Here is a 13,808-nt window from a genome sequence, read left to right as displayed (position 1 = left end):
GCAGAAAGACATCTGCTGTACGTTGTCAGAAACAATATTGGAGTTCATATACAACAGATCAGGGAAGGTCTTAACTTAACTTAAGACCAGGGAAGGTCTTAACTCTGCTGGACACTTCCAATTCGTATTCATACAAGCATAGAAAAGCCTGGGTTGAAAAGGACCACAGTGCTCATCCAGTTCCAATCCCCTGCTATCTGCTATCTGCCAACCAGCAGACCAGGCTGCCCAGAGCCACATCCAGCCTGGCCTTGAATGCCTCCAGGGATGGGGCATCCACCACCCTCTGTGTGAAAAACTCCCTCCTAATACCCAACCCAAACCTCCCCATGTCTCAGTTTAAAACCATTCCCTCTTATTATCATTGAAGAACAGGCGTCAATACTGCAGTCAAAGTAACATGGTCATTTTATGACTGCAAAGTACTGGGAATGCACTGTTTGAGGAAAGTGAGGCTTTATTTTGCAGTTATTTGGGTCTTATGTGTACCAGCTATAACTGCAGGAGAGCTACGATGGTCTGATGAGCAGTGAAAGCCTATTCTGTGCCTTTTTGCTTGCTCCTCAAGGTAGCAGTGTGACTGAGGAAGGTTTGTTTATATCAAGGGAACATCCTGCTACTGACAGCTCCTTTGGCTTCTATACCACCACTCATTACTTCACAGTACACGCCATTCTCTTGGCACGTGAATGCCTTCTGCATAAAACTTAATAGGCTGTTAAGAGTTTTTGCTTTCCAAACAAAAATTATGTGATGGACTTTTTAATTGAGAAAAGCATCACGACAGAAGTTGGCTGAGCTTTCACAGTACGCCTTAAAAACTTCAAATAACAGCTCAGCTAACTTTGCTGTGACCCAGGGAAGCATTTGGACCTGAGAAACAGCACATCTATCAAACAGCACTTTGACTACAAACAGCAGACCAAGAAAAAACTTCTATATTTATTCCACCCAATATTCATATGCTTTGCTCAAATAAATTCTGCATATGAAAAGCCCCTGAATACAGGCATAGCAGTCCAATTTAATGCTTTGTTCTGGAGATTGAAGTATCACACACAGCCACTAGGTGATAGCAAAAGCATTTCCACTGCAGGACTGGCAGCTTTGAGGGCTGTTTGGGCAATTTCACGCTCAGCAGTCACTTCTGTATGTTTTTTTGCTTGTCTTAATCATGTCAAAGGATTTACCTCTGTATTCTCTTTCCCGATGAACAAACTGGTCAGGAGAGTGGACAAACCAGGAACCAGGCAGCTCTGTGCCATGAAGCCCAACTTCAGCTCAGCAAAGCAGATGATGCTGTCTCCCATGCTCCAGTCCCAGTTGGGTATGTTTGGCAGGTATACCTGTTTCAGTGTAGGAGAGCAATTACAGATCAGCCCAGCAATGGGCAAGGCTAATGTTCCTGTACAATGATCATTCTTGTCTTTTTTTTGCATTTGCCATTGCATTTTTTGACAGTGGAACACACCAAGTCTAAAGCAGACTTCTGATTTTGAGGTTCTTTTGGTTTTGTCCTTCCTTTAAATGTTGAACCATGCGTTTACTGGCAGCTTTGACAAAAACAACAAAGAAATGGTTGCTGTTTATTTTTAACAGTGTTGAAAGATATTCCAGCTAGGTAGGGGCTGTATGAGTAAGAGGCATTGCACAATATCTCTGCCTTCTCCAAATAAGAGCTTTTGATTCCATAAAAGCCAGGATTCCAACTGTAACACCCTACTGAGACAGACCATGGCCATACCTTGTTACGGGACTGAATTATCTGTAAAATGACTCTTGTTTTGGGGTAGTGATTCTTGATTGACAGCACTCTGTATGAAAGATATAACTTTAGATTAATATGCTTCCTTCTGGCTACGACCCCTCATTTTTCAAGTCCTGCTAAAGGAGTTGGACTTTCCGACCTGAACCTCCACTTCCATAGATGCCCTACAAATGGAAAGTAAAGATGATCCAGTTTGGAACTTGGAGTTCTGGACTGACACTGGGGGGAGAATACTATTACAATATGAGCCATCATATTCACAAAATCCAGTAGTACTACAAGAACTCATTTCAAGTCTGACTGGTACAAAAACGCTTAGGCTACGAGACCTGACAGCAGAGCATAACTATTTCCAGAGTAAAACAGAGAGACTCCTTGACTGCTGATATTCAGGATAGCGAAGGAAATAATTACACTATATTTAGTAATATTATATTCTGTGCAAGACTGCACAGCTGCTACCTGTCTTAGCCCTTCAAAGCATCTGATAAAATCATAGCAGAAAGCAGTCAGTTGGCTTTCAGAGTTCTCCTGACAGAAAAAAAAAGAAACTTGATGGGACAAATATGCTCTGCTGCCAGCTGCACTATCCGTGTCACTGTTAATATCAATCAGACAGAGAATGAAAGCACTGGAGTATCTCATCCTACCTCATGATATTGGAAATGTCTTCAGTATAGGGTTCTGGAGCACAAACATCTGCTAGAATGAGACAAGCATTTGCAGACTCCATCTGTATCCCACAGGAGAAAAGTTAAATCAGGGTTTAATCCCATATGAAGAACAACAATCTCTAACAGTGGCATGTGTCTTTAGTTAAAGACTTGCAGAAGGTCATCATGATCCTATTACTTTGGAGCTGTACACATGCCAGAATGTTTCAGCAGTGACACAGCTCCAATCAAACGTACAGGGTGTAATGCATGTTTGTATTTTCAAAGTGCTGGAACAGATGAAATTTACGGTTTCTTGGGCTAACATCTTCCTAGAAGAGGTTACAAAAGCCAGACAGCAGAGCTATGTTCTTCCCCAGCAAAGTCCAACCAAAGCGCTTCCAAGGGTCAATATTTGGGCAGGTCAGAAGAAACCTGGCTCTGCCATCTAATTAATATTTGGGATCTATGGTGAAACTGGTAACAAAAAAATAGTTCCAGTTATGGTAGAGTTCTTATAGTCTTCTGGGAACCGGATGGAGATCCACCACTGAATTTCAGGTTACTAACCACCAGAAACCACAGTAAAATTAAAGCTAGTGGGGGGATTTTTTTGTTGGCTTCGTTGTTTTTTTCTTTATGCCAACTCCATTCCTCTCGCTTCTATTGGAATATTTTACTGCCTCTTCAACATCTCAAAACATGAGGCCTCTTCCCTGGATGTTCATGAACGCGACTCAAACACGGTGCACACTTGCAAGAAGAGGTAACTAAGAGCTATTGCAATAATTTAGGTCTTATTTCCAGAAATGCTGCTGCCCAAAATATCTCTGTTTTAAAACCAGTTGATCGGTTTGGCTTTGCCTTTATTTTTCATGGTTCAACACTTGAAATACTTCTAGTCTGAAAAGTCTGTTATGCTCTCACATCTTCAGTTCCCAGGAGTGCTATATTGGTATGCAAAAGGTACCACTACAGTAAATGGAGCTGCTTGAAGTGTAAATCACAACACGAGCTGGGTAAAAGCAGCTGATGCATCCTTTCATAAGGGACAAGATTTTGACAAGACTGACACATCTACAAGAAAGGGCAAAAGATACAGAAGTTGTTACCCGAACTCTTTTCAGATCTTCAGAGTTCAGCGCAGAGCCATAAAAGAAAGAGGTGTGGGATGAATAGCATTTGAACACAGCTTCCAGCTCAAGACTGGGGAGAGACCTATTCGGTATAAACAACAAGAAGAAAGAAAACATAATCCATCAATCTCTCATAATTACATGCTCTGCACTTCTCCATTTCTCAGAGAAGCCATTTGCCGTAACTACTTACTGTTTAAAAGAGAGCTACAGGGATTTTGGCAGCTCAGCCAAAGCGCACAGTTTAGATTTTAATGAAAACAAGCTTTTATAAAACTTAACAGTCGTGAAAATGTTTCCTGGATTTTTTTTTTCTTTTCTTTTCTTTTTTTTTTTCCTGTCTTCTGCTATTGCCATTAATTTTTCATGAGTGTCATTCCATGCAACTGTAATTGTACGGCTCACTGTTACTGCACAGAGTCAGGAAATGACACTTCCCAGGGCTTCACTCTGCATTCTGTGCTCAAATGGAACTGCTGATCTTCAACTTTCTCTCCAACTCGAGTGTTATTTTCCTACCCAGTGTATACAAACTGTATTTCACCCGGGAACTTTGGTTACATTCTCTTCTATGATGTATTGTAAAACTCACATTTTGCATTGATCTCAGCAACGAAGCAAATCCCATAGGAAGGCATCCAGCCTTGGTTTAAAGATGGGTTAGAAAATCCCCCCATTCTCTAATGATTTATTTCAGTAATTATTAATCACTTCGCTTCTGCAAATGCATGCCTTGTTTCCAGCCTGCGTTTGCTCAGCTTTAGACTCTAATCATTAGTCTTTATTATTGGCCATCCTTTCTAGGTTTTTTTGTTGTTGTTCTAATTTATTTTGATCATCAGGCAATCAACTGCACAACGTTGCCTTCCTTTTATGTCAGACCTCCCACCTTTCCCCTGACAGATCAGGAAGTCAAAGAGGAATAACTCAAAGAAACACAAATACTTACTCTCCCAGAAAAAGGATTTCTGTGCAAACGTTCCCTTTGTCCTGAAGCAAAAAGTCTTGCAGGAAAGTAGTAACGCTCTTCAGAGTGACATTACCACAGACAACAATATAGCTACAGGAAGAACCAAGGAAGATTTGACGCTTGGAAAACAGCAGTGGTTGTAGCATATCTGACACTGTATGACACAATCTGCTTGTGGTATATTAAACACATCGATGAAGCAGAAACAGGGTTTGTATCTTTGGCTTGAAGATAATTTCACCCATTGTGGTTACAGACTTCAGGAGTTATTTTGGAAAGGAGAACTGCGTTAAGAGGTGGTGAATGGTGGAGATTTGATGAGTGAAAAGTGATAAGAGGAACGGCGTGAGATCTAAAAACTGTTCCTAATTTTCTGGTTCTGTGAGCGGTGAAGGAAAAACAACAACAAAAACAAACACACAAAACCCCTATCACAATGATAGCTAATAATCACCAAGGAGATAGATCTCCTCAATCTCTAAGTGAGGCTGCCATTTCACCCACATATTCTCTTCCTTTGAAAGCCAAACCCACACTAATGAACTCTACTTAGGAGGTTTATTTGGACACATTTGAGGTAAAGAACGACAGAGAGTAAGTTCCAGGATTTGATTTAAGCTACTATAGGAATTTCTTATGAGCTGGTTCCCAACCTAGAAAGAGGGCTGGTTTTTATTTTCCAAGGAGTCACCATACTTACTTTTTCCCACTCATCACTTCATAGGAGGATTTGTAGCTTTTACGGCTTTGAACAATTTCCAAAACTTCAGGAATGAAATTTGCAAACAGCACCTAAGGCATCAAGAAATACCACCTTCCTCAGAGCCAATTCTGTATCTCCTAATCGTGATAAATTAATTCAAGAGAATTATATTACGTGGAACGACAGCTACAAATTTACTTTGGATTCCTAAAAGTCGCTGGCAGGGATGTATATCTCAGTGACAATGGATTTATGCTGGTGATAGACTTGGATTCATCTTGCCCAGTATTTTGGCTCTAGCCAGGAAGAAAAGTGTACCAGAAGCCCTGCCAGCTCTTAGGAAATTACTCTTTAGCCATGCCAGTAAGGACTTAATGTTAAAGCTGTTTTTGCTCATTGATGCCTAATCTGTACCTGGAACCCCTCAAAGCTTTGCTGACAGCCCTGTTCATTCCCTGCCCCCAGCTACCATTTTCAGAAAAGAAAAATAGGTTTCTCACCAAGCCACCAATAATGAAGAAAAAAATGAAGGCTCGACCCAAGGCTGTTTGAACCACAATATCACCATAACCAACGGTGGACATTGTCACCATGATGAGGTACATGCACCTGAAGTAAGTGATGGGCTGAGAATTTACAGGCTGGACCCAAGGATCTCCGTTGTTTTCTACCTGTCCAGGGCGGAGAAAAGAGGAGAAAGAAGCTTAGAGCGGTTTTGGTTCAAGTCCATCTCCCATCTAAAACTATTTGATTAAAAAACTGCACTGTTTTTTTTTTCATTATTGCAGAGTGATCCATTCCCACAGAGGGGAGTGGTGCTGCATCAGTGCCACCAAATCTGGCAACATATGCAAGTAAACTCTGCTGGCATAAGTCATGCTTTGTTGTACACAAATTTGTTCTCTCTCTCTCTCTCTCTCTCCAAAGAGAACGCTGCATTCATAAGAGAAAACAGAAAGCCAGAGCTTGCATGGCCATACTGATTTAAGGTGACAAGGAAGGACATATAGCTGATGGTACAAACCAGGTGAATAAATCCTGCAGCTGTGAGCCACGTGCTGATAAACACAGCGAAGAGCTTGGAGAGCTTGATGGAGTAACTGGAGATGGGAAGACAGAAAGCCCAGGATGTTAAACGTGTAACACAGCGCTGGCAATGGTTAAAGCTTCCTACAGCACTGCTCAATGAAGTATTCTCTAGTAACAGGAACTGTACAGGAAGGGTTTAGAATCAGAAAAAGTCTCCCTACATCCAAGGCCCTTTCTATCACCGGCAACACAGCAGGCAATACCATTTTTCACAGTTGTCTGCCTTCAAAGCCTTTAAGATGTCTTGATTTATGACTTCCCCTTATCTCCATCCTCCCTCCAAGAATTTCACTGAGCCCATGGTTATAAATATTTTTTTGTTATTTCCAGTGTAAGATTACTGATGGGCAGCTTTTCCCCCATATGCAACGCTCTCCCCCTTTGTTACCCAACCCAGCTAAACCACAGGCATCAGGGAGGAGGAAGGGCTTTGGAGGGTACCCAGCAGGGCTTTAACTCACTCATCCTTGGTGATCCTGAGGATCTGCAGTATGCGGGGAAGGTCCAACAACCTCAGTGCTCTCAAAAAAAGCAGACCTGCAGAAAAGTAGGAAAGTCCACGAGAAAAAAATAAACCCATCTCCACATGTGGAGCATCTCCACATCTTCAGATACGCTCAACAATTCTTCAAACCTAGCAAAGAGGGGATAACGTTGCTCTGTATTCAGAGCCCTTGTAACACTGGGTTTCCATTTATGCCCTCGAAGGCGCTTTGAATTATGAGAAAAATTAAGAAATGTGGTTTGTCTTAGCTGTAACCTGAAGGCTTAAGAGACATAGAGGACAACTGGACTACTGGCCCTAAGCATGCAAGAAAACCATTCATAGAAATCAGGGTGCCACAGTTACATCCCCTCTGGGTGGCTCCTCATCCTCTTGGTCAGGCACAGAGATTGCTGAGATTCTCAAAGCCACACAATCAGAATAGAGGCAGAGTTTGCTAATTCAGAAGTCACACAAAATTAAAGGCTTTTTTTAAAGCAATAAGGAATAATTTTGTTCCCAAGGAACAGTTTGGAACAATGAAAGAAGAGATGGGCAGTTAAACCTCTCTAGGTCAAACCAGAGTTGAAAGGAGTCTCTGTGTAGGATGCAGAACAAGGAAGGAAAGTGGGATCTCCAAGTCTCAACTTACCAAAGCAATTCTTCCTTAAGAGAGCAGAAACAAACACTGGAGGAATGGTGAAGAAATCCACAAGAGAATTCAGCTCAAGCCAGAACCTCAGTTTGTCATCAGCCGCCACAAACTGAAGATGAATCAAATCAAAGAGCAACAGTTGTGTGTGTGATCTTTGGTTTCATCAGTGCAAAAAAGGAGATCTCTGAGGCAGAAATCCATTTTTGCTGTGTGCTTCCTCCTGTCTAACTTTGCCTTTTGTGAACACCAACTTGATATTCCTGTTTTGCTTCAGGGCTGGAGCCCTGAGAGCACAATGATGGGTATAACAGTGCTTTCTTTCCCTTTCTCATCTGCCCCTTTCATCTCTTCTTCTAAGCTGCCTTTCTCTGTATACTGCTGCATCAGTAATAATGAATCATGAAAGCTCAGGACAAGCCAACACCACACCTTCAGCTATAAGAGAGAAAATCCCATTTTCTGGTGACTTGGCTAAAAATTCTAATATCCAAAGCTACAATCAAAATGTATTCTGCATTGATGTAACTAATGGCATCTGAGCATGGTACACAGCTACATGGTTTGTCCAAGAGAGGCTGAAGAGAGGCCTGACCAATGGATTCAGTGCTCTAAAGACATGGACACAGACCTGGCTAATGTGTGAGCTGGGAGATGCTGCAGAAATGCTGGAAATAACCAGATTCCAAGGGGAGAACATAATTACAAGAACAGGTGAAAAAAAAACCAACAGAGTGGCTCTGAATTAAGCTAAAACAATCCAACGTTACATTACAGAGCATCTCTGTCCATACAGGTAAACTGCTCCCAAAAAGAGTTTGTAACTCACCTTTCCCATGCAGTGCACTTACCCGTAATCCAAAGTAAAAGACGAAGAAAGCATTGAAGAATTTATCCACATAAATGATTCTGCCTGGAAAGGAGAATTGGAATTGCTCCGCTCTGAGGGGAAAGCCAATGTCACAGCCAGTGGAACGAAGGGTGAAAAGAGAAAACAGTGCGTTGGGTATACAGCAATATTTGGTTTGAGTTCATATTTTGATTATGAAGCACTGACCAAAGCAGAATTCAATCACATTCACAATTTTGTGGAATCTAAATTCCCACTTCCTCACTGAGTTATGGAATGGTAGGAGCGGGTTTTTTTGTTAGCTTTAGTGAGCATGTTCAAACTGTGTTATTTATCTACCGTGCAAATTCACTGCAAAGTTTGGATTTCACATATTCATACAAGCTTTTAAACAAAAAAAAACTCCTGTTCTCCAGGAAAACCCTTTCACCTTTCTCACGTGGACTGCTTTACTCGTTTCTATTCCACTTAGTCAGCAAAACTGGGAGCTCCTACAGTGGTTTCTCACCCAACCACCGCTGAACACGGAGTTCTATCTGCCAAGGGAGCAGCTGAAGCACCAAAGGGTTTCCAGCACTCCATCAGTTTAGCTCATATTGCCCATTTAAACGTCTAGGCCAGCCCAGTGACCTTGCAGAGAGGTTCATAGAGCATGTAGTTGGTGTAGGCTGACATCAGGGGCAAAACCTGGCAGTGGAAAGCTGAAGGGATGAAGACCCACCAGCACCACCTGCTCCAGCAAGGGATATTGGACTAAGTGCACTCAATGACACTGCCTGCCCCAGGAAGGCAATCAGCTACATGCATCAATCGAGCCCTTTGAGACCCCTCTTCCTCCTCCATGCAGGGAAGATTTGAAAAGCAGAAACACAATTAAGGAAATCAGTCCCACAGGTCAGAGCCCAGGTGAACGCCTACTCTCACCTACAGCTGCAATGGTATTTGTGGAAAGAATTCCATGTGAACGGATTAAGTGCCTGTTTATTCCTTAAAAAATAAACTCTTTCCCTTCTGAAGCCATTCCTAGCTGTTTGTCAGATTTATAATGCCTTGGGACTGAGCACAATATTGGATTGCTCTTGATGTATAATTCTGTTTCTCAGGTTTACCCCTGCTGATTGAATTCAGCTCAGAGTGCTCCACAGCTTTTATACTTTATTTATTTCATTTTATGATTCCATTTTATTTTTCCCACCCAAGCAAAGCACTGAGAACAATGCTCTGGCAGATTAAATCGATCAAAGGGTTTTACACATTAATATCTTTTTACCCCTAAGCACGTTCTATAAGATGTATGCATTTAGGTGAAGATTGGTAGAAGAAACGATGTGCTTTCTTAGACAGTTTTGTTATTTCACTCCCATCAAATTGTTTACAGAAATCTAGACTTTAGGGAAGAGCTCCATTCCCATTTGGATACCAAACATAGATGGCTGGATGTTAAACGAGGCTTGGGTAGAGCTTGATGAGCTTTATTAAAAGCTTAGCATTCCCTAAATATTGCAATAGGAACAGCTGGGCTTTGAATATTTTCAAAATCTCTGTTTCAAAATGGGTTTGGGACCATTTTCAAAGCCTGTTTGCAGCTGTAGGACTCAGTCACCTGTCTCACAGCTCTTCTGAAAATCCAGGCTTGAAGGCATAGACAAAAAATTACATATACCAACACCTGAACAGCTGTGACAGAAAGATACACGCTGTCACATAACAGCACCCATGGGCTCCACTATCTAGTACCTGTGGCCAAAAAACAGCTCTAAGAAAACACACCAGCTTGGGTTTTCTACCATTTGTTTAAATGAGCTTTTGGGATAAACATCAGTGATGTACTTACTCAGTAAGATCAATAAAATAAATGACAAGCGTGCCAATGTTCAGAAGAAACACCAGTATCATCTGAAAACACACGTATTAAAAAGGATGTTATGAGGCTTATTCTGGTAGCAATACAGATTCCATCTAAAACACCCCTTTTATTGCCTGTCTGTGACTGACAGAAAGGCAGAAGGAACACAGTTCAATTACCTGCACTCTACAATAACTCCAGGAAGGACGAACCAAGATCTCAACCAACACAAACCCACGTTATCACATCGATTTGCTGCTGCTGAGGGCTGCGTGCAGCTGACCCAAAGCTTCCCATGCAATTCCAGTGGCCTGGTTGTCCCTGTGAAATGCCGGGGAATCCACACGTGTGACTCATTCACCAAACTGGGACATGCATGGTCTTCTTAGGAGGACTTTCTGAGTCATCTTCCAGACCAAATACGTTTGTAAGTGGAAGAAGTTTGAACCAGACCAAGTGAACTGCAAGTTCAGAAGGGCGCGCATCCCTCAGTGCCTTGGAAGAGGAGCCCTGTGCTAATTGCTCTACTCACCAATACACGTCCCATGGAGGTTTGGGCTGATAGCATCATCTGCATCTGTGTAGAGAAGATTCTTAAGTAGTGGACTGATCTTTGTTTCCCTTTGTGTGACCACCAGATGTCTTTGTTCTAACAGAGAAACAACCATCGTTATCCTTGGCCATGCCAGACAATGTTTCCTAAGTCAGCTAAAAAAAAAACACAGCCAGCCACCAACAGATCCGAAGTGAAAGAAAGAAGGAAAGAAGGCAAGAGGAGCGCGTCTCCTTTCAGCTAAGCACACCAGAATGCCATCTCCTCCCAGACTTCACAGAGGGCAAGCTGTGCAGGCAATCACTGTGATCTTCCCACCACAGTTGCACCATCGTTTTATGAGTTGCATCAATGAATGTTGATTTTCATCAGTTTGAAGTGATTGCTTCATAACCTGAGCCTGAAAGGAAGAGGATAATAATGCCTCTCCACTACTCTCCCCACCCCTTCCCATCTTATGCCAGCAGTGAACCCATTTATGTAGTTTTGACTGCTTTTTTCTTGCATAGCTTCAGCTAATTCTGATCAGTTTCGGCTCTGAGTACAACTCTGTCTTCTCACAGATACAGTTACTGATAACCATAACACATAACTAACATTATTCAATGACAGAAAACCTGTAAACATGCACCAGTAAAAACATTGCTCGTGGGAAATACTTCACTGGCCCTTCTCAGTTTCCCAGTCAGCAGAGTCTGCTAAGAGCTGACACTTAAGAGCTAAACCCCACCTCTGCTCCAGCAGCCAAGAGAACAACAGAGAGTCAGGTTAATTTAACTTTTTGGCACACAGAGCTGCTTACTGCTTGCCAGCAGCACAGGTGTTCCCTTTATCTTCAGCCCATACAACCTGGGTGAGCTGATGAGAACATCGAGTCCTCCCTTGGAAGTGATGGAGAGAAATGAGCTGTGACAGTTGTTGGAGGCAGCTTGAAGTGACACACAAAGAAAAAAGCTCTTCAGTCCTACAAATGGCACTGTAACCTGGTAAATAAATGACCTGGATGCGTCATTTGAACATCCTGGTGTTACCCTCCAGAGCTATTAACACCTTCTTAAAGCTTCATAGCGCACACAGGGAGGACTGGGACAAAAGATCTGGCGGTGAGGTTTTTTTTTCAGCATGCTTAACCTCATCCTTGTCCATTTGGTGCAGAACTTGTGAAAGCACCTATCCCAACGTACTGAAAAACAGCTTCTTAGGCCAATTTTCCCAGTACTTCCAGTATACAGAGTGGGAAAGCATGCTGCTGAGAAATTACTTGACCATGTACTTATTCCTCCTGTGCATTTGCATGGAATAAACTTGTGTGTTTAAGAAATGGAAGTTGTATGCAAATGCAGGTAATTGTGATCATGATTAAAAGGCAAGCATTCTAGTGCTGTGTGCACCTGTGTTTATCTGCACATTCAGGAGCTGAGCTTTCTCTGTGTGTTTCTGCAAGTAGCAATGGCTACACTGGTAAAAAACCATCTTGCCCCCTCCTCTTATTAGGAGAACAAGAGTAATACACAAAGGCACCAACCTGTGCAAGTAATATTCTTGAAAATAAAAGCAATACATTTGGGTTTTCCCAAACCCAACTCAATATGCCATGTCCAGTGCACTAAGACACGAGGTAAAGCTTTTCCAAGCCAGTACTCCTTCCGTACCAAAGGCAACCCTTGAATTCTCACATCAACACACAGCATATGAAATAAGCCAAGACAGCTTTACCTTCACTTTTTTTCTCCAGATTTGCTTAAGGATGAATCTATAAATGCATCGAATTGACCTGAAAGCCAGAATGGTAAACAGGCCTCCGAGGAAAACAAAAAGAGATGGAGAAATAAAAGCCAACTGAAAGCGCAGTGCACAGGTGAGGTCAGATTCTGCCATGTTATGTTCTGGTCCTGATCTTCTAGAACACAAACTACTCTTGTGATGCTGCAGTGACCCCAGTGCTCAGGTTGAGGTCTGGGAATGGCCACAGCCACCATGGGAGCTTCTGAATGGTGGTTCCCATTTAGAACCGTGTCTGTGCAGTGATATTACCAAGGTACTTTTTCTCTCTGGAATCTCTCAGTTTACAGAGCTGGCTCTCACACAGACTCGCTGTATAAACATAAGTTGCTTATCCAGACCTGTGAAGTCTCACACATGGCACTCAAGACTCATCCATTCAGACCCCACTTCACGCTTCCTTTCACGAGCTGCAACACAGACATACTGCAGCTCTCTCCTGGGAATTTCCATTCCACTTTTGGATAGAGTCCGGATGCTGTTCAAAAATAAATACAAGCAAGATGCCCTGGCACTGAAAGAGTAGATGTCATAATGAGAGCTTTGATAAAAACAGTGAATAAACACGAGATTGCCCACAGAAGTCAGACAAAGGATGCATTTAGCTTGCTGTCCTGCTGGTTACCGCCCAGTTGTTGGTGATGAAGGACAGTCTGATCCTTTCCCTACCATCTTTAACTAGATGGCCCTCTTTCTTCCTTCTTTTGGTTTAATAAACTTATTAATCAGAACAATTTCAACAAGATAGGTCAGAGTTTCCCAGACTGTGCACACAATCATCCTGGGGTGGATGTGCTCTCATACCCACAGATGGCAGCATTCCCTTGGAGTCCAGCCACCTTTGCAAGGCCATATGTAAAAACTATTTGCTTCCCAGCATCACTGCAGCCTTGGGCAAAGGAAAAGACAAAGCAGAGCAGCACAGCAAGCTGTCCACTGAAAGTGTTCTGTAAAATCCAGGGCTCATCCTGCCCCACAAGGCCTTGATATCCCACCCACAGTGCTGTGGTGTGAGCAGTTCATGCAGTACCTTCCCTACTTCTGTTGAAACAGAATGTCCTCAAAAGCTTTTGGTCTAGCCAAGAGCTTTTAAAGTCTCAGGAGAACTGCAGATGAATAATGCAATCAGACTCTTCTTCATGCAATCAGGACAGCTGAGTATGGAAGTGGTGATTTTACCTGAATTGGGGAAAAATATGTGCCCAGAAAAATAATAATAATAATAATAAATTGCAAAAGAATGGTGAAATAACAGCCCAGCAAATAGCTGGTTGGGAGGCAAAGAACGTATTATTGTAGCCTTTAATAAATACAGTAATGCT

The 13,808-nt window shown here is 42.3% G+C and overlaps 1 protein-coding gene across 1 annotated transcript in view; it reads right to left on the bottom strand.

Annotated features, from left to right (window-relative positions):
* The window catches only part of KCNU1 (potassium calcium-activated channel subfamily U member 1), a 40,734-nt gene extending 28,152 nt beyond the window's left edge, over positions 1–12,582 (bottom strand). The window contains exons 1-14 of the mRNA XM_042835243.1: positions 12,421–12,582; positions 10,684–10,800; positions 10,140–10,201; positions 8,307–8,397; positions 7,456–7,567; positions 6,781–6,856; positions 6,255–6,330; positions 5,731–5,901; positions 5,228–5,319; positions 4,507–4,617; positions 3,534–3,639; positions 2,419–2,501; positions 1,745–1,814; positions 1,191–1,346 (exon numbers count right to left, since the gene is read on the bottom strand). Of these exons, the coding sequence (XP_042691177.1) occupies positions 1,191–1,346; positions 1,745–1,814; positions 2,419–2,501; positions 3,534–3,639; positions 4,507–4,617; positions 5,228–5,319; positions 5,731–5,901; positions 6,255–6,330; positions 6,781–6,856; positions 7,456–7,567; positions 8,307–8,397; positions 10,140–10,201; positions 10,684–10,800; positions 12,421–12,582 (1,485 nt within the window). The remainder of the gene's footprint in view (positions 1–1,190; positions 1,347–1,744; positions 1,815–2,418; positions 2,502–3,533; positions 3,640–4,506; positions 4,618–5,227; positions 5,320–5,730; positions 5,902–6,254; positions 6,331–6,780; positions 6,857–7,455; positions 7,568–8,306; positions 8,398–10,139; positions 10,202–10,683; positions 10,801–12,420) is intronic.
* Between the last annotated feature and the right edge of the window lie 1,226 nt (positions 12,583–13,808).

Source organism: Centrocercus urophasianus, unplaced genomic scaffold (genome assembly GCF_019232065.1).
Source record: "Centrocercus urophasianus isolate 14NV4802_14NV808 unplaced genomic scaffold, USGS_Curo_1.0 seq_50, whole genome shotgun sequence".
Lineage (NCBI taxonomy): Eukaryota > Metazoa > Chordata > Aves > Galliformes > Phasianidae > Centrocercus > Centrocercus urophasianus.
Note: the sequence above shows the minus strand (reverse complement) of the source record. Positions and strands in the feature narration are given on the sequence as shown.